Consider the following 27,302-nt stretch of genomic DNA (forward strand, 5'->3'; position numbering starts at 1 on the left):
TTTCTCCAGTATATGACTGTTAATTAGGAGTTAAAACAGGAAATTGTGGCTATAAGCAATGGTTTACAATATGCATAAAATACTTTAATATCGTATTATATACAATAGCAGAAATTATTAAAATGCTTTAAAGTATGACTACATAATCCAGGTGTGTTCATACCGGTACAGCCAAACCTCAGAGTTTCACCTAACAACACTACAAGAATTTCAGGAAATTTTGGCAAAGATAAAAAAAGAAAGCGTGGGCAACCTGGGAGGAAACTTGAAAGCTTCAAAATCAAAGTCAAAGTTGGTCAGGAGGTGCTCAACCTTAACGTCGGTGAGCTTCCTGATAAAAAAAAACACTGCTATGTGATTTCTGGTGCGTCACATGCTCCGCTTTTCGTTGATCACTTTCTTGACGTCATTTCTGGGAAACTAATGGCAACAACATCGCCGTAAGTTTCTATTTTGCTCCCCTCTCGCCTCGCTACTGATTGACGTCCAAAAGGAACCAATCAGATGCGCTTTTCGCGGAAAAATTCGACCAATCAGCCGCTAGCTCTGGGCTGGTGAGGAAACAGCGTGACATGTGAAGACATTTCGGCTCCTAGGATGCAATAAACAGCTATGGCGGTGGAGCCAAAATGGCGGCCTAGCTCATCCCTCGAGAACACCTTGGGAGGGAAAAGTGTTGTCCAATTAGAGACAAAGCGAGAAGACAAGAAAGGGGAAATAAAATCCACACGCCTACTCTGCCTTAGCAGTTGTTTTAGTGACAAAACAACAGCTCTGTTTTTCATACGAAGTTTAAAAAGACGGCTGGCTATGCATCTATCCTAGCTTAGCTGTTAGTAACTTGACTATTTTTACGTGGACTGCGACAGCTCAGCATAAGGTGAGTAAACGTGTTATTACTGCTGCGTTCTGCCCTGGCAATGGTGTTGACGCTTCCTCAACAATGCAGCTGCTCTGCAAATAAAGTGAAATCGCTATTCGTGATTTTGTAGCTTCTAGTTTTAGTCATATTATGTCACTTTAAAAACTTGCAGTCAATTATAACTCGTCAGATTGCTCAATCCACGCGTTTGCACTTTGTTCCCCCCCGCATCTGATTTGGAACATGTCATGGTTACCTGAAAGACGTGTTGACAGGTGTAGATCAGCTACATTTTTTCCTACTTGCTTTGTTTCTGCTTTATTTCCTGTATTTTAATCATGTAAAGCACTTTGCATTGTCTGTGTACTGAATTGTGCTATATAAATAAATTTGCTTTGCCTTGCCTTGCCTTACATCTGGCTGGTTTAAGGTGTGCCTTTGCTCGTTGTTGTGTTCCCAGTAAATCCCAGAATATGGCTCAGTGGGACAAACTGAGGCAGCTCTCTGACAGCTACTGGCAGCAGCTACATGAGCTCTACGACAGGGATGGTTTGCCTATGGATGTTCGCCACTACCTGTCGGCTTGGATTGAGAAGCAGGAGTGGTAAGGCACCGATAACCTATGATTTTATTTGGTCACTATGCACTGTAGCTTGCACACAGCTTAACCCGTTTGGATCTTGTTAATCTGCTTCAGGCAACGAGCGGCAAGGGACTACAGCCTTGCCATGGTGCTGTACCAGGTCCTGCTGGAGAATCTGGATATCCAGCACAGCCGCTTTGTTCAGGAGGAGTCGTTCTTACAGCAGCACAACATCAGACGCTATAAACAGACCTTCCAGGTATGCAAAACAAAGACATCACCCAAGATTAGGTTTGTTACCCTTCTGTATAGCCCCAGTGTCTTTTTAAATTTATTTGCATTATGTTTAAGCCGACAAACTCATTTTAGGTTGTAAAGATAGTCAAAAGCCTCTGTGCATTGGAGAAAAAAAAGTACTTTGTAAACACTGTGACCACATTGTGTTGTTTGTTGTAGCAGTTCCTCATTTCTTTCTTGCTGATTTTCACCTGACTCGTGTATCTGACAGAGGTATCAGGACGATCCCTGTGCTTTGGCCAAAACAATCCTGTGGTTTTTGGAGAAAGAGAAGGAGATCCTGGACAGCGCTGAGCTGGATGAACAGGTTGGGGGCAACTCCTCTTTAACTAATGTGCTGTACGTGCAATGTAAAGGAGACAACACACCCTGCTGCACGACACAATACAAACAGCATTTGTTTCTTTTGAGGTATGTGCGGCTCAGCTGTCAGCCACCTGCCTGGTGGTGTTTGTCAGTCTTATTGCAGTTCACTTTAGATCAGCTCCACCTTACATTAACATTAATCTGCTATTTATATTTATACTTTTTGAGGAGACTATGGATAGTTAGCGTCATTTTAACTGCTCCTTTAATACACATAGTTGTCTCAGTGTGACTAAATTAGAAAAAAACTCCCTGCTATTTTCCCCCTACCGTATAATCCCCCCTCTTGTGTTTCAGGTGCAGCTTTTGCGTGTTGAGCAGGAAGCCATGGAGACAACCTGTCAGCAGGAGCTCGAACGGAAAATGGCCGGGCTGAGGAATGATGTGCAGGTAGCATTATTTTGTGTTAAAAATGTGCACGTTATAGAAACTACAGCACGCTCATCAATCTCTTTTTTTATGTCTGTTGATGAAATTTTTTGCACATAGTGTTTGGAACATGCGATTATATGCCTGGAGGAGCAGCAAGATGAGTTTGATTTTAAATATCAAACCCACAAGATGGAAGGTTGGGACGTTAAAGACTTCTTTTTCTATTTTCAGTCAGATGCTGAGTAAAATGGTCTGAATCACAGCTTCATGCTCTTTTCTCTTACATGGAAACTTTCAACCCACAATGGAAACTGTTATGCAGCTGTGACCGATGAAGCACAGAGGAATGGATTAATGAAACTGTTTCAGTCACTAATCAATAGACTGAATGAATGTAGAAAGGTAAGAAGCTATTTATATTTATTAAGTGTGAACAATTAACATTTTGCTGATTGATAAAACGGATTAAACGGACCCAAAGTAAGAGTTCAAACTGCTTTCGCTCTACAAACTCAGCCAACATACTTTGATCCCATTTTGAGTTCACAGAAAAATACAAACAAAAGGGAAATTATATCTGATTCAAAAACCACCAACTATATTACAGAACCAATGGCATGTCTTGTTATCTCGGTTGTTTGTTCTAGTCCTTAGAAGAAAAATCCGAATCAGTCAAAATCAGCAGACCAGACCTCACAAAACTGCTTAGTGCAATCGACCATGGAAAGCCAGATTGCTGCGTCTCTGCTGTTACCTCCACATCTCATGTTTGCATGTACATTTGCTGACACACATCCAGAACCACTCAGGAGACTCTGGATGAAACGGTCAAAAGTTGACTTGCAATAACACAATGAAGATAACGCACAGCTTGAGGCAATCCCAGCATCTGTGGTTCGGCAGCGTCCAAGAGAAAGAGACGAGTAGTTAGGTGGCCGATCATACGAAGTGAGGAGGACTGATAAGACTTACTGTTCAGTTGTTGAAGAAATGAGTAAAGGGGTTATGGACGTCCTGGCGGTGGGCTGTGGAGGGAAACATCGAGGAGATCTTGGGTTCCAGCAGGGACTCTTGTGCAGTGAAGGTGAGCAGAGCAGAGTGAACGTTTGGATCCGGGACGTGACAGAACCGGGTATTTGGAGAGCGCACAGGCAGGTGACAGCTGGACATGACGGCGCCGCATTGGATGACCCTGGAGCGGGTGGGTTTTCAGAATTCAATTCAATTCAATTCAATTTTATTTATATAGCGCCAAATCATGAAACATGTCATCTCAAGGCACTTTTCAAAATCAAGTTCAATCATATTATACAGATTGGTTCAGATTATACAGATTGGTCAAAAATGTCCTATATAAGGGAACCAGTTGATTGCATCAAAGTCCCGACAAGCAGCATTCACTCCTGGAGAAGCGTAGAGCTACAGGGAGAGTCGTCTGCATTGTACATGGCTTTGCTGCAATCCCTCATACTGAGCAAGCATAAAGCGCCAGTGGGAAGAAAAACCACCCATTAACGGGAAGGAAAACCTCCGGCAGAACCGGGCTCAGTGTGAACGGTCATCTGCCTCGACCGACTGGGGTTACAGAAGACAGAGCAGAGACACAACAAGAGAGACAAAAAAGCAGAAGACGTCTGTCGTGGAGAGAATTGCTGGAGGGGAACCGGGGTTGGAAGACCTTGGAGGTACAGAGAAGATGAGGAGTAAGCTGATCTGAGATGAACTAGCACAACCTTCCACAGAGGAGAGCTTAGTACTCAGGGACAACCACATAGAGGCTTGACTCTCCCACAAAGGGTGATCATCAGTTTAAGACTGGTTGTCCAACAGCTTCTTATATCCCCCACATTAGGATGAAGTTATTGCAGACAGAAGTGTGATCTGCATTAAGCCAGCCACGCCCTCCAACAACGATCCTCTGTTCAGAAAAATATCTCACATAAACACACAAACTCTAACCTAAACTCTATATATTATGTTAAGAGCTTTCACTTACCTTGTACGTTTCATTTTTAGAGCACTCTAGCAGACTTGAACAAGCTTCTGGACCGAGCTGAAGATCTGATCAACCTGCTGGTGCGGAAGGAGCTGGTGGACTGGCAGAGGAGGCAGCAGAAATCCTGCATCGGTGCTGCAGACAATGTTTGCCTGGATCAGCTGGAAAAGTGGTACGCCTCTCCCCACCTGCTCCAGATCATATCCATCCGTCCATTTTAAAACTGCTCCAGAGCTCCGGTCAGTTAGTTTAATAACTCGGCTAGCTCATTTTACAGCTCCTAAGTCTTGTTTCTTATTGTTTTCTAGGTTCACCTGTGTGGCAGTGTGTCTGTTCCAGGTGCGGGAGTTTCTCAATAAGCTCGAGGAGCTAGTAGGAAAAATGTCCTATGAAAACGACCCTGTTAAGGTCCAGAAACCTACGTTACAGAGGAGAGCAGACGATCTTCTTAAAGACTTACTCAAGAGGTTTGTGGTATTAAGGGACAGTCTGTTGTATTTCACTGAATTTTCTTTGAAAGTGTACTGATATTCTATTTTTTTTTTTTTTTTGTCATTGTCTGATACTTGAAGTTCGTTTGTGGTTGAGACGCAGCCATCCATGCCCCAGGGAAAAGGACCCCTGGTTCTGCGTACAAATGTCCAGTTCTCTGTTAAGACAAGGTCAGTGTTGTGCAAGTTTGAAAAGTTTTGAAACTGTAAAAAGATACTCAATTCAGTTTATGTCGTGCAAATTACTTCACAGTAAAAAAAAAAGAAATCCACCTACATTTGGAAGGTGGCTGTCGCTTCTTTTCCAGAGTTCTGATTATTGTAGTTAAATAGGAAATCCAGCAAATGAACACTAGGAGATGCACCACTCAGCTTATTAAGTTGTGCGATCCAATACATTACAGATTCCTTGGTTTCTTTTTGACGGCTGAGCTGATGACATCCTTTTTGGCTGTTTCTGATATTTTATTTGCTAAGGACCATAACAGATTAATTAGAAAGTTGCTACGGGTTATCTGATAGGGATAATTGTTCTGAATACAAATTACAAGATTATCCCTATTTGTATTTTTAACCTTGTGTCTCTAAACTTTACCAAAATTGTAATAAACAAACAAAAAAAGATTTTTATCAAAATACCTGCCTGATCCATTAATTGACCAGAAGTTGTGACCCATGATCAGAGCTGAAAATCATCAGTACTCTGATCGCTGGACAATTGATTGGTTCGTCTCTGTAGACACATGAAAACATGCAGCTTTATAGTTAAAGTCAAGCCCCGTTACTTGTATTGTAGCTTATTACATAACAATTACTGCAGTTTTGATAGATTATTTTGCATTTATTTGTCAATGACTGATGTGACCCCCCCCCCCCCCCCCCCCCAGTATATTACTTTGATCTATCACCTTTTGTTCTGTGATGTTAGCCTCAATATACCCTGTTCTTTGTTTTGACGCGTCACATCTTAGACTGCTGGTGAAATTTCCGGAACTGAACCACTCCATGAAAGTGAACGTGTCCATGTCCAGGTAAGATTTCTAGTTTACAGGTTTATTAAACGTTAGAACTCACAGCGCCTTGACTTTTCACCTTCATGCGATGGTGGATGACATGTTATTTCCTCTCTCTGGTCGCCGTCCTCCTCTTCTCATCCTTGAAATTAGGGAGGCTCCTCAGATCAAAGGGTGAGTTTTTTTTTTCTTTTTCTTTTTTCGTCTCAGCCTTCATGTTACAATATTTTCTTTCCGCTTAAACCGGGTCTGTTTTCAGATATCGGCGCTTTAATGTCCTGGGAACTGCGACTAAAGATTTGAACATAGCTGAGAGCCTCAGCGGAGGAATGGTTGCAGATTTCAGACATCTGGTGAGTGATAATAGATCTGTGGGGCGTACATCTCATACAGGCAACTTGATAAATGCTTACCAGTTAAATATTTTTAAAGCATTTACACAATTTCAACACCCAGATAGTTCCCAGGTTAAACTTTATGACGCGTAACAGTAAATGTTATCAAATTAAGCAACCAATCCAAAGCTAAACATCTGCAGTCAGAACAAGTTTAACCTGAGTTGTGCTGTTTGTCTTCAGAGTCTGAGGGAGCAGAAATCTGGAGGGGCCGGAAGAGGAATCAGTGATGTGAGTTAAATTAAGTACTTCATGAACCCTCAGGTATTTTTTTTTTTTTGTGGATCTGATCTGATTGTGTGTTTTTGTGGACATTAACAGATTTCGCTGAGTGTTACTGAGGAGCTGCACATTATCTACTTCAACACTGTGTTTGAGCTGAAAGGCTTTTCAGTAGAGCTGCAGGTAAAGATTTATTTATTCTTTTGCTGCTTCTTTTAATTTATGTAACTGACCTGCGATAAAGCTGCCGTTCCCTCCCTTCTAGGCCTCCTCTCTTCCTGTGGTCATTATCTCAAACTCCAGCCAGCAGCAAAGTGCCTGGGCATCTATCCTCTGGTTCAACATGCTTAGTCTGGATCCAAAGGTGAAAAACCGCTCTCTTTACCTCGCATCACTAGGCCCATTGCACTTTAATTGTAGAGGTTGACTTTAACGTGACGTGTGCAAGACATTCGGAGTGAATCGTCGTTAACGTTTGCGTCTTTGTCCAGGATATTATGTTTTTCGCCAACGTTCCTGCAGCTCCTTGGCCACAGTTTGCAGAGATGTTGAGCTGGCAGTTTCTGTCTGCCACAAAACGGGGCCTGGATGACGATCAGCGCAACATGATCGCCCACAAGCTATTTGGTAAATTCTTACAAAGTTCATTAAGAAGTTTACGCAGTGAGAAACGTGCGTTGCAACTTGTTGTGTACGGGGCTGCCGATGTGTAATGTATATATACAGGTAAACCCACTTTTGTATAAAAAACTGTTTTTTGTTCACGTTCAGACACTTTTGTTTTAGGAAATTTCTCACCTTCCTGCAGATTCAGAAGTTTTACACATTTCCTTAGTAATTGATATAATCGCCTTTGAAACTATGACCTGGGTCAAATGTTTCTGGTATCGTTCCACAATTTTCTCACAATAGTTTGTTGGAGTGTCGTCCGATTCCTCCCATCCTCCAGAACCGGTGTAATTAGTTTGAGTTTGTACGTTGATCACCTTTTCAGCTCTGCTCACATGTCTTAAGGGCTTTATTAGGGCCAAAAGAGTGACTTTACCGTTCTTCATATCTGATTTGGCCGTATGCTTGGGGTCCAGTTGGAAGACCCAGAACAGGAAAACTCTGGTCTGCTTTATTATCACACAGGGGGGAAAAATATGTAGCTTTAACTACCTCCAATGTTTTGATTTGGACAATTTATAATCACTGGAAACATGGTGACAGTGCAGCTGTTTATTCATGCTGTCAGTCACGAGAATGAGAGTTGCTGTGGACGTTGCGCTCGTCTTTAACTACTAAGAAAATAAGCTGATATTCTGGTATTTTCCCTTCCAATATTATAATATTATCTTTGTTTTGTTTCAAAGATGTGTGTAAATATAGACAACATTGTGGGGAAGAAATGAAGTGAAATATTATTCATGACGGCTTTATTAGAGTTATAGGAGCTATTACTGTAAGGGTATAAATAAAGTACCTTTTTTCCCTTTTATGGTTTTTACAGGAAATAAGAAAACACCCTCTGGTCCTCAGGCTTTGAATTCAAATATGAAGAACAACACATGGCATATAACACTGTGCTCGTTTACCATGGAAATCGAATTGCGCCTTTTACAACAAAGTCCTACAGTGCTTTGCACAGAGAAAACACAAAAAAGAGCAAAATCTAAAACTCTGAAGGCCTTGGGTAGAATATTTGATTTATAAGGTTTCACTCCCTTCATAGGTTACAGCACTGTTTTTGAAGAAATCAACAGGACAGGGCTAATGGGGGTATAACAACTTTGTTGAATCAAAATGTCACATTATTTCTAATCCAAGTAAAGTCTGTATCGCAAACATTATCCAGCTAATTAAAATCGCAGAAGCTCCCGCCACGGCATTTCACCCATCCCTCAAAGAGCAGCGGCCAGCTTTGTTACAGAGCTGCGGGAGCATTCCTGGGCTAAGGGTCTTGCTCATGGGCCCACAGCAGCACTCTGCAGGGTTTGAACCGGGCACTTGTAGCCTTCTCAGAATGCAAGCTCGCAGCTCTAACCACTAGGACCCCACTTCCCCAAAATCCTGAAGGCGCTGAACTCAAACCCGGCAGCACATACTTGGCGGCCATTGTTCCAGCCTCATGGTAGAAAATAAATATTTTAGGCACTTTAAGAATGTATTACCTGCCTATTGGCTTGCTAATAATATTGACATTTACCTCATAAATTGCCTGTGTTAAGTAATTGGGTTTAATATGCTGTATATTATTCTACATTTGAAGAGTTAAGGACCAAAGGGTGGAGATTGTAAAACCTGCAGACACGATTTCTAGACATTTCCACAGGAATTCATATTGAAAAGTATTAGAGGGAATACTCCCACGTGTTTGTCCTCAGACTTGTTTTATGACAGGTGGTGGCACTGAATGGACTTGCATAATGCAGCTCTCTCTCTTTCTGTGCTCTGCCAGGGAAGCAGCAGAACTATGACCCCTGCAAAGTGACGTGGTCAAAATTTATGAAGGTGAGAGCGTGAAGCCCGGCGATATTTACATAAATTACCACAAGCGATTAATGTTCAACTTTACATATGTACACCTCAACTTTTATTTGTCTTACAGTTTTGTTTTCCTTTACAATTACAGCCATAGTGTGCACATTTGGTTTTTGTGACAGTGTTAAGGACGTTTAACATTTTACACAGCTTTGTATTTTTACTATATTATTATTATATTATCACTGGTTGTTCCTGAGCTGCTTGCGTGGACAAAGATTATTTATGGATACATTTTCTAGGTAAATAGAGCTTTTCATTGTTATTTCTGTGTCTTCCAGGAAAATAGTCCTGACACTTTCTTTGTGTGGTTTGATGGCATCTTGGTGATGGTGAAAACCTACCTGGAGGACCTCTGGAGAGAAGGGTGAGCCTGCATTCCACACCATGGCCCAACCCTTTCACACCGGGGCGCTTACATCATGCATTTGTTAATCATTATAAGTGTGTTTTGTTTTATTTAGCGTCATTGGTAAAACATTTGCCGATGTTTCTACACACTTAAATCCCTTTAATATTTTAAAGTATACTACGTATGTGTGTGTGTGTGTGTGTGTGTGTGTTTGTGTGATTTTATGGGACAGATCAACGCGCACATCCTGTGACATAGAATTTTATTAATATAGCGCCAATTCTCAACACATGTCATCTCAAGGCACTTTACACAGTCAATTCAATCAAATCATTCAGACAGATTGGTCAAAAAGTTTTATTTTTAGGATATCCAGCAGATTGTATTGACTCTTTGACAAGCTGCATTCACTCCTCCTGAAAGAGGGTGTAGCCACAGTGAACAGTCACAGTATCTTTTTTAGTCTTTTATTAGTCATCTGCATTGTAGTGGACTTTGTAGCAATCCCTCATACTGAGTGTGCATGTAGTGACAATGGAGTGGAAAAGCTCCCTTTAATAGGCAGAAACCTCCAGCAGAACCAGGTTCAGTGAGAACGGCCATCCGCCACGACCAACTGGGGGAAAGGATACATGGTTTACAAATAAAAATCTGAATAGTGTGGTGTGCATTTGTATAAGCGCAGCACATTTTTCAGATATTTCTGCTTTTAAAAATTGTTTTGTAAAGCATCTTTGAGCGTCCAAAAAAGCACTATACAAGTTTGATGTATTATTATTATTATTATTAAAGCCCCAATTTTCTTTTCACCACAAGCCATATAGTGGCTGCACAACATGACGTGTGGTGGAAAACTATCACGTTATCCCCACGGTGAAACATGGAGGTGGCAGCATCATGCTGTGTGGATGTGCTTTCCCTCCAGGGATGTGCACGCTGGTTTTGGTTGAGGGGAAGATGAATGGAGCTAAAACGCTGAGCAATCCTGGAACAAAACCTGTTAAAGTTAGCAAAAGACCTGAGGCGGGGGTGGGGGTGGGGGCAAGATACCCTAAACATACAGCTAGAGATACTATTGCTTCATTTAGATCAATGCATTTTATGTGTTTGAATGGCCTAGTCCAAGTCCAGACCACAACCCAGTTAAGAACACTAAAGGGCATTCCTTAACACTAGTTCTTTATCAAGGCTATAGTTGGTAATCCTGTTCAGAAACACCGACAAACAGTGTAACAAACAGTATAACAAACACTTTTGTTATACTGGGTAAAATCGTCCTTCCATCCTGACAGTAATCATTATGTATTCAGAAAAGGGAGGTTTATTAAAAAAAAAAAAAAAAATCTCTGTGGCCTGTAAAAACTCTCCCGTTCAGTCCGAAATGCATGGATTTGTCATATGCAATGTAACTTTTTTCTAGAAGTTTATTAATGTGAAAAAGATGTAAAACCACGTATCAGTTTCCTTCATCTTTACAATCATATACTACAGTGTGTTGTTCTGTCACACAAAATCCCAATAAGGAACACAACACAGCCTGTATGGATACGTGTTCAAGGTGCTGTATGTGGCTTATTAGTGTTTATTTTTAGACATACCAGCAAAGTAGATCATTTTTTATTTCTAACATTAAAACACCATGATTTTGCAGATCCAACAGTATATTTTATATTTAAATATATTGAAGTATATTTAAAATACTTCAAATATGTTATCAGCGTTTTAGATAAATGAGACTAAGGGATGTGTAGAAGGTTTTAATCTAAGAGGAAACACTGTGCTTTCTTTCTAAAACACAGTCTCATCATGGGCTTTGTGAGCAAAGGTAAAGAGAAGCTCCTCCTGAGGAGGAAGAAGAGGGGCACGTTCTTGTTGCGCTTCAGTGAAAGCGTGGTGGGAGGAATCACCTTCTCCTGGGTGGAAATAGACGCAAACGGTTTGATATTTTGATTTCACTATAACTTCAGGCCCAGTTTCTACCTGGATGACTGTTATTATTACTCATTTGTGTCTGCCATTGACTGTAGGTGAGCCTGATATAAAAACGGTCCAGCCCTTCACCAAAGTTGACCTCAACCAGATCCAGTTCCACGAAATCATCAGGAATTTCCAGATCTTGGAAGCCGAAAACATCCCGGAAAGTCCTCTACTTTTCCTGTATCCCGACACCCCAAAAGATGAAGCTTTTGGAAAGTGGTACTCTGAGATAAGTGGAGGTATGGTTTCATATGCTACTGCAGAAAAGATTGTTACATAGTTTTCTATATTGTAAATGCTTTTTTTTTTTTAAATAATTGCAGAATGCATTAAAATATATTTTATCTTCACTCTTTCAGGTGACAATCCTTACCTGAAATACATCAAAACCAAACTGATGTTTGTTTCTAAAGAGTAAGTGTTTTTTCTTCTATAATTTACACTGACTTGTCTAAAAAAAAAAAAAAGAAAAAAGAAATGAAACAAAAACAAACAAATAAATAAAAACAACCCATCTTTTATAATGAAAAAAAAGAAAAAAGAAATAGCATACCCTCCCTATTATTACTCATATGAGCTGCTGGTTGTTGTAATGACTGTTTGTCATTGGTCATGTAGGAACACACTGGAGGCTAGGTCTCCCATGCACTGTGACATGACACAGGGTGAAGGCCCGGAGCCAATGAATGGCCTGTATGGAGAGGCAGCTGGTGAGTCCTGGCTCTCCTCGCTGTCCAATCCAGCTACAACCCCCTCATCAAACCAATCATTTCTCGTCATCAGAGCGCTTTGTCACTGCTTTAGTTTGGCCGTGTGGTGTGGTTCGAGTTCAGCCGGGAGCATACTCTATGTTTGGTGATGGCGCTAAACATCTGGGGTCTCATTTATAAAACTTTGCATAGAATCCATACTAAAAGGGTACGTACGGCAAGAAAACAAACAGCAAAAAAAAAAATCTGTGTTATATAACCATGCGCACATACCAGTACCTGAATGTTTGCGTTCCAGGTTTCGACCTCTTGTTCAGCCCTCTACACGCTCAGATACAGCTATAAATCGTCAATGCAAAGCACCTGCTGAATGTTAATATGGAAAAATGAGTCAGCTGATTGTTTTTTTTCATCATGGCGAAGTAGGAAACACGTAGAAAAAGCAAAGAAACTCCGGAAAATTTTCACAGAGGCCTTTATTAAATGTGTAAATCAGAGGTAAAAAGCACTGATGTTGCCCACATTAAACAAACTCTTTAATAATTAAACCTGATTGAGCACGGATTTCATCCGATTTTTTACAACAGCAGTTGAAATTCCTCTGAGGCTGTGCGCTCAGATCGACACTCAGCAGAGGGAGGGAGACGGGGAAAAAGTGGGAAAAGCATTTTAGGAAGCCGATTTGTCGAACACGTCACTCTAGTGATTAATCGGAGAGAGAACTGTGATGGTAGAAAACCCCGATAAAATGTTGTGTAGACTTTTATTTAAGATTTGACTAATGAGCATTTTTAAATTTATTTGTAAGGTGCTTTTGTATAGTTATGCATCACCAGCGCAAGCATGAATAGCACCGGTGTTTTGAATGCTTATGATGAAGTCAATCTATGATTAAAGTCTGATATGGAGTGAAATTGAATGTTTGATAGGAATCATGATGCAGTTTGGCTGCAATTAACCGCTTTACCATCTGCATCGCCGATCTCCCCCGTTTGCAAAAAGCCGTACCCCTGGGTCAGAGCTGCCGTGAGGACCGCACGTTTTCCCATCAAGTTTTTTTTTGTTTCTTAATAGATCCCAACTCATTTGCGTGGAAAGTGACGTGCGCAAGTTTTAGGGCCCGTTGTGTGCGAACCCTTTATAAATGAGACCCCCATTTCTCTCATGGGACTGTTTGGTGCTTCCTCTGCCTGCACATTCCTGTTGTCTCTCTGTTTCTGGGTTACCTGTGATGGTCACTAACACGTTCATTCAATCTGGCTGATTTAGATTTTCCCTTCTTGCATTTCAGTTCATGAAAATAACAACTGCATGTTATCTTATTCAACAAAATGATCGGGGGTTAACTGGGAAAAAAATCAAAGATAATGGAGCCATATTTTTGGCTTGATTGGTTGTCATGGTATGAGCGATTTACTAATTTACTAAATATGTCTTTAGAAAAACATTTATGCAGACACTGAAACTAATACTACTAATAATTTTAATGTTTGCCGTTTATACTTGTTTCCATGTTTGTTAGGATCAGTGTTGATTATCGCGTGTACGACACCATGCATGAAAGGGTCTGAGAAGTCACATGCAGGTGCATTTCAGTAAAACAGAGATCAAAAAGTTGTTCTGTTTTCAATCATTCAATTCAAAAGTGAAACTCAAGACTTTGTACAGATTCATTACCCACAGAGAGATATAACACGGGTGAGTGTAAGTCACAGAAGGTAATTTCTACATAAAGAAGCTGGCTGTTTAAAGTTTTGTAATCAAACTTATGTGCAGTTGAGAGGAAGAAAAACGTATTGACAAAAAAAAGGAATAACTACATTCTTGAGAGGATTGTGAAGCAAAGCCTATTCAAGAAGTTCTTGGGAGATTTATAGGAGGTGAACTCTTCCGACATACAGAGGTCGTAGGCTTCAACTTTTACATTCTTTGTCTTAAAGCCTTTTTTTTTTTGAAGCAGACAGACATCCGTATCATCCTACCTGAGCTAAGCAGAAAAAGAACTGGACTGTTGCTCAATGGTCCAAAGTCATCTTCTCAGATGAAATTAAAGTTTGCATTTCTGTCTGGAGGAAGAGTGGAGAGGAAAAGAATCCATGTTGCTCCAAGTCTAGAGTGAAGTTTCCACAGTGAGTGGTGATTTGGGGTGCCATGTCATCCACTGCTGTTAGTCCACTGTGTTTTCTGAAGGCCTCCACCAGGACATTTTAGAGCACTTAGAGCTGATTTCATTTTCCAGCAGGACTTGGTACCTGCCCACAATGCCAAAAGGTACCAATACTTTAATGACCATGGTATCACTTTGAATGACCAAAATAATTTAGTTCTTTTTTTTTTGCTTTGATTTCAGAGAAACTGAATTTGGGGGGTTATTTAGCTAGAAACCATAATTATCAAAGTTAACAGAAAAAAATCATTGAAAATATCCCTCATTATGTATTGAAGCTAATTAATGTGCAAGTTTCACTTTTTCAATTGAATTAATTAAATTAACTTTTTTTAATGATATTCGTTCTTGCTGAGATGCCCCTGTACTTTCCTAAATCTTATAGTTGTTTTATCAATATATACATTAATGATAAATAAACAAGCCTCATTGTGTTATTAACTGAACTACTGGTGTTTAATTATACTTGGATCAACTCGGTCTTCTCTGCGCTTTTATACAGAATCTGTCTTAATTTTATTTTTATTTTTTGTTGTGGGCATAACCAAATTCCATTTTTAATCGCTCTCACTTCCTCTTTAAGAGCAGCATCATGTAGAACACATTCAGCCACAGTAACAAAAAAAACAAAAAACAAAAAAGCAACAACTTTCTCTCTTCTGTTTTTCTTCCCCCCTAGAACAAGAGGATGAGTCTCATCCTCTCTCGTTACAACTGGAACCCTTTCAGGACCCCATGCTGAGCGGCTCTATTGAACACCCTGTTGACGAGCTGCAGTTGTTTTTGGACAACCCTAACATTTTTGACTCTGACTTCAGTCACCAAGATCAAGTCTCGACCGATTTCAGCCTTCCTGCACTTAACTTCCTGCCTGCACAACCCTGTGGAGGCATTTTCCAGTAGATCTGCGCATACCTGCCACAGCACTGTGCAAATATCCCTCGGCTAGGCCTTAGCTGCTTACATCATAAAATTCATGTATGCTAATGTGATGCAGGTAAGAAGTTGAACATAAACGTTAACAGCTTGTTTATTTTCCTATCATGTTAATGTCCCGCAGCCAATCTTCTTCACCTGTGTAATATTTCATGTAAACAAAACTTTGATGACTGAAGGAGCCGGTTTATATCAACTGCCAACCAGGAATTTTAGCAACCCGTTATGTGAAGATCAGAGGCACAAAAGGGATTTAAAGGAAACTGACCATGGTGGGGAGTATTGTACGAAGCACTTTACACCATTTCGCCATTGCGGCACTTAAATTATTGTCTTCCTGCTGGGTTCAAACATTGTTTTTTGATGTTTTCACCTTGAAGCACACGGACCTTTTGAAAAAATGTTCCTAGAAAAAGACACTCCTGTGATCATGTTATCGATATTCTGCCAAAATGTGCTTAATTTAATTAAAATGTTCCCTTATCACAAACAAAAACAACATAATTTCTGTGTAACTTGTAAAAATGTATCCTTTTCCCTTGTTTTATCTACTTCATGTTTATTTCCAAAGCTTGGCTTTTCCGTTCTGTCTGTACCACAACCATATTTGCCTGTATAAGCCCACTTGATCATCTATAGGAACATTTTTTTTTTTTTTTTTTTTGCATACTCTTATCTGTTCTTTCAATCTCACATAGGTTGAAGTTTTGGGAAGAAAGTCTGTGTTTTTCTTCAGTGGTTCATGTAACCTTATTTGGATTTGTGGAGCTAATGTGAATCGTTACTAATCATCTGTCTTATTTGAGATTTAAAATCGTATTGTTTTGTCTCCCCGTTAATCAATGCTTCTTTTTGATAATTTGATCCACTTGAGTTATTTAATAAATTTTGTTCAAAGGATTTGCCTCAAATCTTGATTACTGACCGAATCTGTCTGTCCCAATTTGAATGCTTCTGTAGCCATTGCTAGCTCATGTCTACGGTGTAATGAAATAAGATTATCTTAAAACCATGATCAGCTTTAAAAAGTACAGAACAAATTTAGGAATGCTTTAGGTACATTTATTTTTATAAATTTTAAATAAAAGTCATAACATGGTATATTTAATCCCCTGTCGAATTAATGTATATAGAATAGAATAATACTCTTTAATCCTATCACAAAAATAACATTCAACATTACCCAATCCAAACTGCTATAAGAAAAACACTTTTTTTTGCAGTATTTTATCTTTAAAACAGGAATTTGTATGGGTTTTGGTTATAAATCTATTTTTTATTGCCAGCAAAGGTCAGATAATTGGGGATAATAGATGTTGAATTATATTTAGTTTATGATGAAGAGAATGAGTAAGGGATAATATTTCTTTAAAAATAGCAAAGTTGTGTAATTGTTTTAAATTGTGCAACAAAAATAAGCCCCATCTAAACTGCATTGTCAGGACAAAAAAAGTTGTTCCTTTCTTTTGTGTATCAAGCCCTGTTTTTCTTAATTTATGCTGCATTTTACTTTATTCATGGTGTAACGTTTACCTGCTTTCTGTGTTTGTCTCCAGTCAACCTTCCTCCGTTGGCCCAGGTTCAGCTTCTCCATCAGCTGCAGCTCATTCAGATCATTAGACCCGTTTTTTCTGCTCCTTATTCCTCCCATCATATTTGATCTCTTTCATTTGTTCCTTGCTAGGGACTCCCTGCTTTGTGTGAGCTGCTGGGTCCAGTTCTACTCATATTTACACGTGTTTTTTAAAAAATACTATGTTGCTTTTGTTTGTCATTGTAAGTTTTAATTTCTTTTATTAGGGTAAGGGTAACTCCTGCACTGAGGGACACTCAAATAGACTAGAAGGATGTGAAAATTTTGCCATTTCCTGAAACACTGTTGGGTCAAAAATGTAACTTTTGTTTTCTTTTTCAACACATTGAAGCTGTCACTCTGAAGATTACTCAGAATACCTTTTAAAATTTCTGAAATATATGTGGGTTAATTTATAACATAATGGTTTCTAACAAGTAGAATGTTTCAACATTGATACACTTAAACAATATAATGCTATCAACAATATAAATGGCTTCTTGCCCAACTCGTACCTGCAGTCAAATCAAAGGATGAAACAAAAATCTTCTCTCTCCGGAAAGATGTTATTTTTAACTAGCTATGTCCAACTGAGATATTTGAAAATAAATACAGGAATAAATAAATGCTCAGTAAATAAATAAGCATAAATCAAGCCATCATAAATCAAACTTCAGTTACATAGAGTTTTTCTTTTTTTTGGAGTTTATTAACAATAGTTATCATGCTACTTACCTCCCCAATGTTGAGAAGCACTGACATAATGATACTATCATAAAAGTATGAAAAACATGACAAAAAAAATTTTAAGAAAACATTTCAAACTTCTTAAAGAAGTATCAATTAAGAACATTTTAGTCATGGCAAGTGTCATGGTTGTTAGATCTTTTAAGGATGCAATAAAAAGTCTCCAAAAGTTGTATTTTGGAATAATACATTTTCAGCATATAAAGCTAAATACTAGCTTGTGTTTACTCTCTTGTTATTCACACATCTTGTTGCTACACAGTTGAAAGTGGAAGTTGAACAGAGAAGCTGGTAGAAAATGACTACTCAACACAGAAATGAAGAAACAGGGATCTAACCGGACACTGAAAGGACCTAAAAAGTGAACCTAACACAAAAAGCTACATGATGAAATAAAAAAATCTAAACAACTGCACAAAGAACAGAATCCAAGAAAGAACAGAAACAATAAGAAGCCAAAATGGTCCAAAATCAAGATAGCCAACAAAAACAGTGGCTGCAACTTATGACACATTCCTGGGTTTATGGGGAGCAACAGTTGCTTATCTTAGGTCATTGTTGATGTCTTTCCTACTTGGCATTATGCTAACAAATCTCCAAACTCCTAAAAGTCATTTAGGAGCATTTAGGAGTCATTACAGTTAATGAAGTGCATTTCACTACAGGTAAACACATTCTCATAAAACATGCCTAGTGTGATGTAAAAACAAAAGACACATTTTTCAGGTTTAAAGGTTTTAAAAAATTAAATCGAATTCATAATTCGATTGTTCTATCAGTAGAAAACTGAAAAAAAAATCTACAAAGCTATCAAGACACAATAGTCGAACTACACTAATGACTAATGTAACTATGAGAAGAGGTAAAAGGAAAAAGCCTGGACACCACATTATTCCTGAGCTTCAATAGAGAGGTTGGGCTCAAACAACCACTTGTGTTTTTATTTGAAAATATCTTTGATCATTCAATACAAATCTTAATTTCATCTGTATTTATTTCAACCAATGAATGTCTGAGTCTCAAATGAATGTTAAAGGCTTACCCTTATCTTACCTCCCTTTGTTGTTGCGCTTCACTAAAGCTTTCCTGTTTTGCCACAGGTAATTGTAATCTATGCACACATAAGTTCCTGAAAACGGTCTCAGTGGAAACTGGTGCTACCGCTGATGGTTATTTTATCATCTGTCAATGATTAATATTCCTGAGGTGGAGCTAAACCTCCAGGCTCCTCAAAGCACACCACTTCTTTGGTCTCTCACTGTACGGCAATCTAATCATTAGATTGCATAATCCATGACACCATTACACATATTAGTAACACCAGCCACCCAAAGGCTGATCATTGTTTACATCTTGGAGTCTTTTTATATTAAAGGAAATTAAAACGAATTATCTGCCAATAAAAGAGGACATTGTGCATCACTCACCAGATCTGAATGTCATGAATTGAGTTTTTGGTTGTTTGTTTTGGACTTTTCCAGGCTTTTCTTGAATCACCCCTGCCGCCTCTTAGCCACCACCCTATCAGCTCTGTCCACTCCTCAGCCACCACTCTGCTCTTAATCAGATCCACCTGCTACACCCGTGTACTACCACTGTGCCTCTACCAGTTTTTACGTGTGCAGCCAGCTGGAGTCTTCTGTCCCGTTGTGTTCAGCCCACACGGCTTGATGTTGCCAGTGTGCGCGTGCTGCACAAAGTCTGCCTGTTTCACTGACATTGATTAGGTACATGAATGTCTCCCCTGAAAATAAAAGAATATAGACTTGGTGATGATAGAGCTCAGGGAGCTGATCCTACAGATTTTTAACCCTGAAGATTAAAACACAAAAGGTACCAGGAAGCTAAAAAAGAAGAAGCTTATTTGACTGTTTTTAGTTCATTGCCAAAATAAAATGTTTGTTAGGATATGCTGCTCAACAACTGCGGGTCAGAATAGTCAAGATTAACAGCTGTTAAAAGGAAGGACAATATAGGGACATACAGAGAAGACGATGCAGAGTCTAAATATTCTCTTTTTCATTATCACCCATCCCCACTACACCACACACAAATTCTTTTTGGATAAGGGTAAAATATGTGGTCACTTTATTTTTCTTGTAATTAGACTCTGATTTTATATAGTTCTTTTCTACTCATACAGACCCCTCAAAGGGCATTGCACTACATTCACCTAATTGCACTCACTAATGAGTACACTGATACAGAGATCAGTAGGCAACTTGGGGTTAAATGCCTTGCCCAGGGGCAACACAAGAGAAGCAAGAATCAAACCCACAATCTTCTGATTGCGAGACAAATACTCTAGCCACTGAGCTACAGTTTGCCCATCCTTCTCTAGCCTCTCTGTGTGACCCTGGGAGGGAGTCAAAGTGACTCAGTTTAAAACCTCAGGTGTGCCTTTTTTGTTTGCTCAGTCAGGAACCAGTGGTGTATGTTTAAATCACGGACACTTGGCAAATGGAAAAAGAAAACTCCCAGAAGCTATAGTTTTTGTGTATATATAAAAAATGTGCTCCAAAAATAGATTTATTTTCAAAATGAAGCAAACAGATGCAAGATCTGTGAACAAAATACAAAAATGCAAAGGATGAACAGTGTCGCGGGTTATTCTTATGAAAAAGAAAATGAAAAAAAAGTCGCCTCGGGGAGTGTGCACAATCAATTGTGGGGTGGAGAGGTTTATACACTTCCTCTCCACTCTCCTCAACCATATCTCACTTCCACTGTCTCCTTTGATACAAGTTGCAGACGGCTCCTTTAGCCCTTGAATGTCCCACAACTCCCCCACATGGATGAGCCCTTGCCTCCGTAGACTCCCGTTCTCTGGCCTCGACTGGTGCCAGGTGGGACTGAAGCACTTGGAACGGGGGAGTCTTTGCACAGCAGACAGACCCTGACCCTGGGCCTCTTTTCCACAATATTGTGCTTCAGTCATGAAACCTCCAGTCGGGAAGATAATAGTTGTTGGTTCTTTTAAATTTCCACATTTAAGATTCATAAGTAGTTTATTGTCAATCAAAACATATGTTGTCCACTCGCGTGTGCATGTTGTGAACTTTCAATACTTTATAATAATGTTTTGATACATTAATTGCAGTTATTTATTTATTATTAAACCGGCTTACTTCGCTCTTACGCTCTTCAGGGGGATTGCATCATTTAATGAAAGATTACCACAACCTGCTGGCGTATTTGTTGTTATTTTGATGTTTTATGCTTTGTTTTTAATCGATTTGTTAGTTTAATGGAAGTACATACTGCGCATGTGTAGCAGAGGTTAAAACAAGGAAGTGGCTAACGGCCATTAGCATCTCCCAGCGAAACAGTCCAAGATCGAGTGAAAGAAACCTAAAAAAGTATATGGTTTCCGTGACTACATAATGTATTTACTACTTTCTGGATGAAAGGACCATTTTACCCAGTATTACAAAAAGTGTTTCTGAACAGGATTACAAACTATAGCTTTAAAGATGTATGTAAATACTTCCTGAATGATATCATAGTTCCGGCATGATTGGGTTAATGTATCATGGGGAGTATGAATCACTTAAATAACATAGTTGTGATTTGTAGATTAAAGAGTGTCTAAGTATTACCTGTACTATCATGAGTCAGATAACACCTTGCAGCTGTTATTGTCTTTTAAATAAACCTGGGTCAGGTGTGATCTGTGTCCTCAGGCCATCCAAAAAATCCCCAGTCTGGGTCAGAGTTCTCAGCTTTAGCATTTCTCTGGTGTGCATGCCCAAACATATTCCACCCATTTTTACATCCTCATAAATGGCAATTTACCTGGATGGGTAGTTTTAGTCATGTCCAGTCAGCACAGACAACACAGGGTTGAGACAGAGGCGAGTCACGAGTTCCTGCATTGCTGAAGTGTTGTGTTAGCCGGGGCTGGCCTGAAACGGTTGAGCAACAACTCTTTTCTGGTGTGGCGTAATTGACCCTTCCACAAAGCTGTGATGACAAATAGGCCGGTTTTTCCTTCACATTTTGAATGACCTCATGACATAGGTAACCAATAAAAAATGCAATTTATTAGACAACAAACAATAATAGGTCATTTTGTACAAAGATCTGTGGACAGTCACTTTAAAAGTCTAACCTAAACATGGACTTCAAATTAAATATATGTAAATATCTATGAGATATACAAGCAGGGAGCTGTGATGTAAAATCAATTCTTTTTTTTTTTTTACATGACCAAATAACTGCATAGAATTTTTTTACTTTGAGCAATTTCTAAGATAAGCTGAAATGAGAGGCCATAAAAATTAACAAAGGATTCTATGAAGAAGGGGAGAAACATTGAAAATACCTTTACTTTGCATAGCAATGCTGGGACCAAGCTTCATCAGGATCATTGTGGCATGCCACTCTGTGTTGTGTTCATCACATGTCATTACTTTTATTTTATTTATTTATTTTTTTTGGTTAAATTATGCAGGCCAGGAGTGTGTACCCCACCAGAAAAGCACCATGATGAAGACCAAGCCTTGCTGCAATGCATTGTTCAGCACTAATTTTATTGCTTCATCTATACCACAATTTGCCTTTAATCGTCTTTTATGGCCTCTTGCTCTTTTCGCACCGGGGAGCTCTCCCTGAACTCTGATGCATGAACCCACAGAAGCCAGGCAGCTCGAAGCAACAAAATCCCTTGAGTTTACGTCAGTCAAAAGTAAGTTACAGGAGATCAGACTTTGCGGGCCTGTAGTCGGCTGCAGAGGCAGCTGAAAGGAGCGGCGGCTCTGGTGATCAGGTCGCCGTACGCTTGTCGAAACTGTCTGTTCATGAGCGCGTACAGGACGGGGTTAATGCAGCTGTTGAGCCAGGTGAGGTTGGCGCAGAACATGTGCAGCATCTGGGGGGCGCGGTTGTTTTTGTCGGCTATGTTCAGTAACATAAAGGGGACGAAGCAGAACACAAAGCAGAGAAAAACTGTGAAACACATGCGGGTCACTCGCTTGAATTCGCTATCGTCTCCCGAAGTTGTGGCGTGAGAGGCGGGAGCAGCGGTCCGGGTCGCTGACCTGTCTTCTGATGACTTTAGGGGTGCGGCTGAGCTCTGAGATGGGACAACAGCCTTTTCTTTCTCGTTTGTGCTTTGGTCTGGTTCTACTTGGCTGCTTATCTCTGAGCTGCATGTCTTCCCCACACCACTTTCCACCCCGCTGTCATCCGTCCCCTGAGCTGACAGAGCAGGTTTCTTCCTGGAAGAGTTTCGACTCAGCCGATAGCGGAGCAGAGCTTTTGATGCAATCCTGACCTTCCTGTAAATGAGCAGGTAGAAGGCTCCGACACATCCTAGGCCGATGAAGAAATAGAAGAAAAGCAGGATGGTGGTATAGGGGCGTCCCCTGGTGCGATGGAAGCTGCAGGTGCACACCTTAGGCACAAACGTATAAGTGGACCAGAGTGGGCCGAAACTAGCCAGACCCAGACCCCATGCTGAGATCAGGAGCAAAACAAGTCCATGGTTGGAAAACACTCGGTCAAAAACCGCTCTCTTCGCAACCAGGAGGTATCGGCTCACTGCTACCAGGCAGAGGGTGATGATCGAGACAGCGTTGGAGAGGAAGAGGAGCAGGCCAAAGATCTGGCACCAGAGCTGACCACTGCGCCATCTGAGGTGCAGGTAGGAGTCAACAGAGATGGGCTGCAGAACGGTGCAGTACAGCAGGTCGGCCACAGCCAGGTTAACGATGAGCACATTGAAGCGGGTCCGCAGGCGGGGGTCCAGGGCGAAGGCCAGGACGGTCATCATGTTCCCCACAGTGCCGGTGACGGTCACGGCACATCCCCACAGCACGGCGAAGTACCGGTACTCTATGACCGAGGAGTCGTAGCAGGAGAAGAGGTTGTCCTCGGTTTGGTTCGTGTGATTCATCTCCATTCTGTAAAATCAGAGAAAAGTTGGTTTCCTTTAATTTAGTTTACGGTGAGTAAAATGCTTTGTTGTGTCACTGCCTGAGAAGGAAGTTATGCGACAGGTGGACAAAATGCTGAACTACTTCCTTATGCAGCTCGGACTGAAACGTGTGTGGCTCTAATCATAGTTTGGTTTCTCAGTAGCGGAGTGGAGGAACATCAACTTCTGCTTCTTGTTTGGTAACATAAAATATTTACAGTAAGAACTTAAATAGTTAAGATAGATTTGCTGAACAACAGAACAGTTTGTGACAAGATTTACAGCATTGGAGACTGTTGCAGTTTCAACACTATGTATTTGCAAGGTGGGGGGGGGGGGGGGGGGGGGGGGGGCAAGTAAAGCAGTACACATGGTAAACACTGATGGAAAATTAACACCATGACCACATCATCTCCTGTGTAAGACAAGGTGGCAGAAGCATCATGCTGTGATGATGGTCTTCTTCAGCAGATGCAGGCGAGAGGAGAGACAATTTGCGAAGAAAATGTGCAAAATACTTGATACTAAGGTGGAGGTTTATCTTCCCTCAGGAAAAAGCTCCTCAAAGTACAGCCAGAATGTCTGGAAATGGGCTAGACCTAAATTTATTTGACAATCTGATGTCAACAGTCCTTCCAACTGATCAGAGAGTTAATTTACCAAAATCTCACTCTCCTTCTGCTGTGTTCACAACAAAAGGAGGCTCTACAGTGGATTTATTCAGGGAGTCTCAATAAAAATCAAAAAATCTTCAGGTCTATATTTGTAAACTTTTTTCTAAAAAATGTATCATTTTCTTTTCACGTTGAAAAAGTGCACTACTTTATGTTTGGCTATCACATATGGTCAACATAAAACACAACGTTTGAGGTTATAACTTGACAAAATATGAAAACGTTTGTGAATACTGTGCAAGCACTGTATACAAAATACATTATAAACACATGCCTATAGAGCTTCAGTATTGTTTCCTGTTTGAAAGGTGACAGGAAACGGTGTGGTTGCCTACTCAGACCAACAGTATCGGACTAAATGATAGCTCCCCCTGATAATGGTGAAACGATGTAATTCTGCTTATTAAGGTTAGCTCCAATTAGAAAACACCAGTTTCACCAACTTCTAATTAAAACCTTAGATGATCAAACCAGCAAAAAAAACACCCAAATAAATTAAAAGTGTAACCGTTTTAAAACTAAAACCATTGACATATATTATGAATAGTTATCAATGACTAAAACTTTGCAGCTTTATTAAAAAGAGTGTCTAAACAAAAGAAAACATTCTGTAAAGATCTCATCTAAGGTTTGCTTTTCAGTCACTGAAATACATTTGATAACTAAACACATAAATCAGACAAAGTAAAACACTTGGTTGATAATAAGCCATGCTTTTTTTTTTGAAGCAGCGACATATGATGTAAATGTAAGTAGATTTGAAAGAAAATCAGCTAAAGCTCTTACCTTTACACTGCTCTGCTACAGGTCCGCCTAGTCGATGTCTCTGTTAGTCATTCTTCTGCTGTTCTGATGGCTCGCCTGTTTCTCTTCCTTCTGAAATCACCGTTCCTGTGCATCCTCTTTATTAGGCTGTGGTGCTGCAATACTCTCTGGGTTTTGCTGCAGGCGTGAATTCTTGTCCTGCCTTGTCTTGTCATAGGAGGGATCTCAACAGAGAAAAACTACCTTAGAGGTTAATGTTTCAATACTTTTATAACCACTAAAATCTTCATTCTAAACTACAGTCCAAAGTTAAAATACAATCCTTGTTGTGGTGGCACTGGAACTCCAGTGTACCAGCATGTCACACCAATACACATTAAAATCTATTCAGGGTTGTGCAGAAGTCTAAAAAGCATTGCATTTTATTTCTATTTTGCATCCAGAAAGTCAGGCTTTGCTTTAAGTTTTTCCTTTTTTTTGATCCTTAAAGACATCTTGAGTTCTGATCACGAGTTGGCTTTGTAAGCAGTTCTCAGGACAAACACTGTTTCTGTGTACACCTGTGTCTCTTTCCTGGAATTAGCTTTCAGCTTTGCCACTGCTGCCAATAACTTTATGTTCTCTGTTTTCTTTTCTTTCCATATAACTTACAAAAGTACTTGTGTTGTAAAAAGTAGCATACATGTTTCATATGAAAATGAAAAAAAAAACATTTTTATTTAAAATCCTGTATCAATCGTACAGATTTCTGCTTTATTGCCTCTCCATTTGATCATGTATGAACAAAGCTCATAGAGTTATTCTCCTGCTTTATAAATTTTTTTATCTGAAATTAATAATTATTAATAATGAATATTACAGGAGAATACTAAACTATAGTCGAGACTTTCCCACTTAAACTGTTTAGCCTCAGCTTTCCCTGGCCTAAAATGGGATGTGGATTTGATTCAGAACAACACTGTTCAGTTTGGCTCCAGATTGGAGTAAAGGATTGAATATTTTCTACTATAGATAGTACTCCTGCTCAGTGTTTCTCAATTTAAATACGTGTTTCTCACAGACGAAGCCAGTAACAAAGTTCCTTCTACCATTAGCTCCCCTTTGCTTTAATACAAAAAGCTGTCTTACCCTCAATCATCTCAGCTTTTGTCCTTCTGCCTCTGGGTCTGCTGATGGAGATTCATTCTTGTTAAAAGGCAGTCATTCCTTTCCACTGTCACCACATGCTTGCTCAACAGTGTTGAGATTGCCTTAAAGTCAACTACTCAATGCAATGTGTCGGAGCTCTGGGAACCCAATTTTCAAGCCAGACAGTGTTTGCGTTTTAAAATGTTTAAAAGTAACAGGCAAGCAGGAATGGCTGGAGGCAATGTGGAAAAAAAATCATATGCAGACAGCGAGACCAGACGTTCTGGCAGGGAGTGGTGAGTGAATAAACTGAATCCAAGGGATCAGATAGCTCACATTAGTCTACTTGTCTGTCCCCTAAGTTGCTGTTGGTCATTGTTTCCTCTGGGATACTTCCCTATGAGGACAATGCATGAGGAGGTTCTGCCCGTTGTCTCAAGGTGTCAATACTGGTGAAACCGCCCGGAGTTTCCGTCAAGGCTGTGCTAAATGTTTTAAAGATGTTTTAAATTGAAGGAACCTGAGCCACGTCCCATGTTTGGGTTTGCTTATTATGGTAAATATAAAAGGTTTCTTCACTCCTCTTTCAGAGCTACAGTCCGTAAAAAGTATTTCCTTTGTCTGTGAGATGTGGATTGAACTCTTGAGTCCTGACCTGAACAACAAGCTTTTCTTGTGCTCCTGTTTGCGTTCGCATAGCTGCTGGTTGGTTTCACGTGTGGAGGTCAGTAATTTCCTAAGCTGCATCCACACCACTAAGCTTGTGTTTGAGTGTTTTTCTTTTCTTTGGACTTAATTAATGCCCCAGAAAGTCGTGCTTGAAGAATATCTTCCCAAAGACTCCAACCATGTTTAGGATCAGAAACAGCTTTCACTTTGAAAAAAACCTGAGTAAGAAGTCTAGGGTTCTTTTATGTAAACATCTGGATGAATCACAATCTACACCATCATTTTGTAATGATCAGAGGCATGGGACCCAGAATTCAACCAGACCAGCAGAGGTTCAGATCAGCTTCTTTTATTAACTAATATCAAAAACAGGGAAAAAGCCAAAGAGACCGTCAAACTAAAAGACGGCATAAAAATAAACAGACTAACAGGGCTGGTAAATACTGAGACAGAAAGGCAGAACAGGATGGCTCAGGTTTCTGGAGACAAGTGGGTAAAAAAAAATCCAAACGCAAAACATAAACCGAATGCTGCAGGAGGAGACTCACCCATCAACTCAACAAGACG

General features: G+C 39.9%; 2 protein-coding genes across 5 annotated transcripts; one reads left to right on the forward strand and one right to left on the reverse strand.

Annotated features, from left to right (window-relative positions):
- The first annotated feature begins 621 nt into the window (after positions 1–621).
- On the forward strand, positions 622–16,162 carry stat2 (signal transducer and activator of transcription 2). 3 transcript variants are annotated; one of them, XM_021324351.2, is made up of 24 exons: positions 622–880; positions 1,293–1,466; positions 1,560–1,704; positions 1,954–2,049; positions 2,406–2,498; positions 2,598–2,676; positions 2,803–2,882; positions 4,497–4,648; positions 4,785–4,943; positions 5,049–5,138; positions 5,939–5,998; positions 6,134–6,154; positions 6,240–6,333; positions 6,559–6,606; positions 6,697–6,780; positions 6,863–6,961; positions 7,089–7,224; positions 9,038–9,090; positions 9,402–9,487; positions 11,272–11,408; positions 11,500–11,688; positions 11,809–11,863; positions 12,068–12,159; positions 15,006–16,162. In XM_021324351.2, the coding sequence occupies exons 2-24, from the start codon at positions 1,336–1,338 to the stop codon at positions 15,227–15,229; spliced, it is 2,403 nt and encodes an 800-aa protein (XP_021180026.1). In that variant the 5' UTR covers positions 622–880; positions 1,293–1,335; the 3' UTR covers positions 15,230–16,162. The 3 variants fall into 3 exon arrangements, with proteins under 3 accessions (XP_021180026.1, XP_012733604.1, XP_036007256.1); XM_012878150.3 differs by having other exon boundaries at positions 1,323–1,466; XM_036151363.1 differs by lacking the exon at positions 622–880 and adding an exon at positions 974–1,152 and having other exon boundaries at positions 1,277–1,466.
- Positions 16,163–21,599: 5,437 nt separating this feature from the next.
- On the reverse strand, positions 21,600–27,302 carry gpr84 (G protein-coupled receptor 84). Of its 2 annotated transcripts, none has more exons than XM_036124574.1 (3): positions 27,284–27,302; positions 24,960–25,162; positions 21,600–23,485 (listed from the first exon to the last, which is right to left on the reverse strand). In XM_036124574.1, exon 3 carries the CDS (start codon positions 23,482–23,484, stop codon positions 22,285–22,287), a length of 1,200 nt encoding a protein of 399 aa, XP_035980467.1. In that variant the 5' UTR covers position 23,485; positions 24,960–25,162; positions 27,284–27,302; the 3' UTR covers positions 21,600–22,284. The 2 variants fall into 2 exon arrangements, with proteins under 2 accessions (XP_035980467.1, XP_012733608.2); XM_012878154.3 differs by lacking the exon at positions 27,284–27,302 and adding an exon at positions 26,067–26,290.

The sequence above is a fragment of the Fundulus heteroclitus genome, chromosome 20, assembly GCF_011125445.2.
Source record: "Fundulus heteroclitus isolate FHET01 chromosome 20, MU-UCD_Fhet_4.1, whole genome shotgun sequence".
Classification (NCBI taxonomy): Eukaryota; Metazoa; Chordata; class Actinopteri; order Cyprinodontiformes; family Fundulidae; genus Fundulus; species Fundulus heteroclitus.

Coding starts and splice junctions, on each gene's coding strand:
- stat2 (XM_021324351.2), top strand. CDS start 1,336: ATGGCTCAGTGGGACAAACTGAGGCAGCTCTCTGACAGCTACTGGCAG. Junction 1,705..1,953: donor GCTATAAACAGACCTTCCAG/GTATGCAAAACA, acceptor TGTATCTGACAG/AGGTATCAGGACGATCCCTG. Junction 4,944..5,048: donor CTTAAAGACTTACTCAAGAG/GTTTGTGGTATT, acceptor TGATACTTGAAG/TTCGTTTGTGGTTGAGACGC.
- gpr84 (XM_036124574.1), bottom strand. CDS start 23,484: ATGGAGATGAATCACACGAACCAAACCGAGGACAACCTCTTCTCCTGC.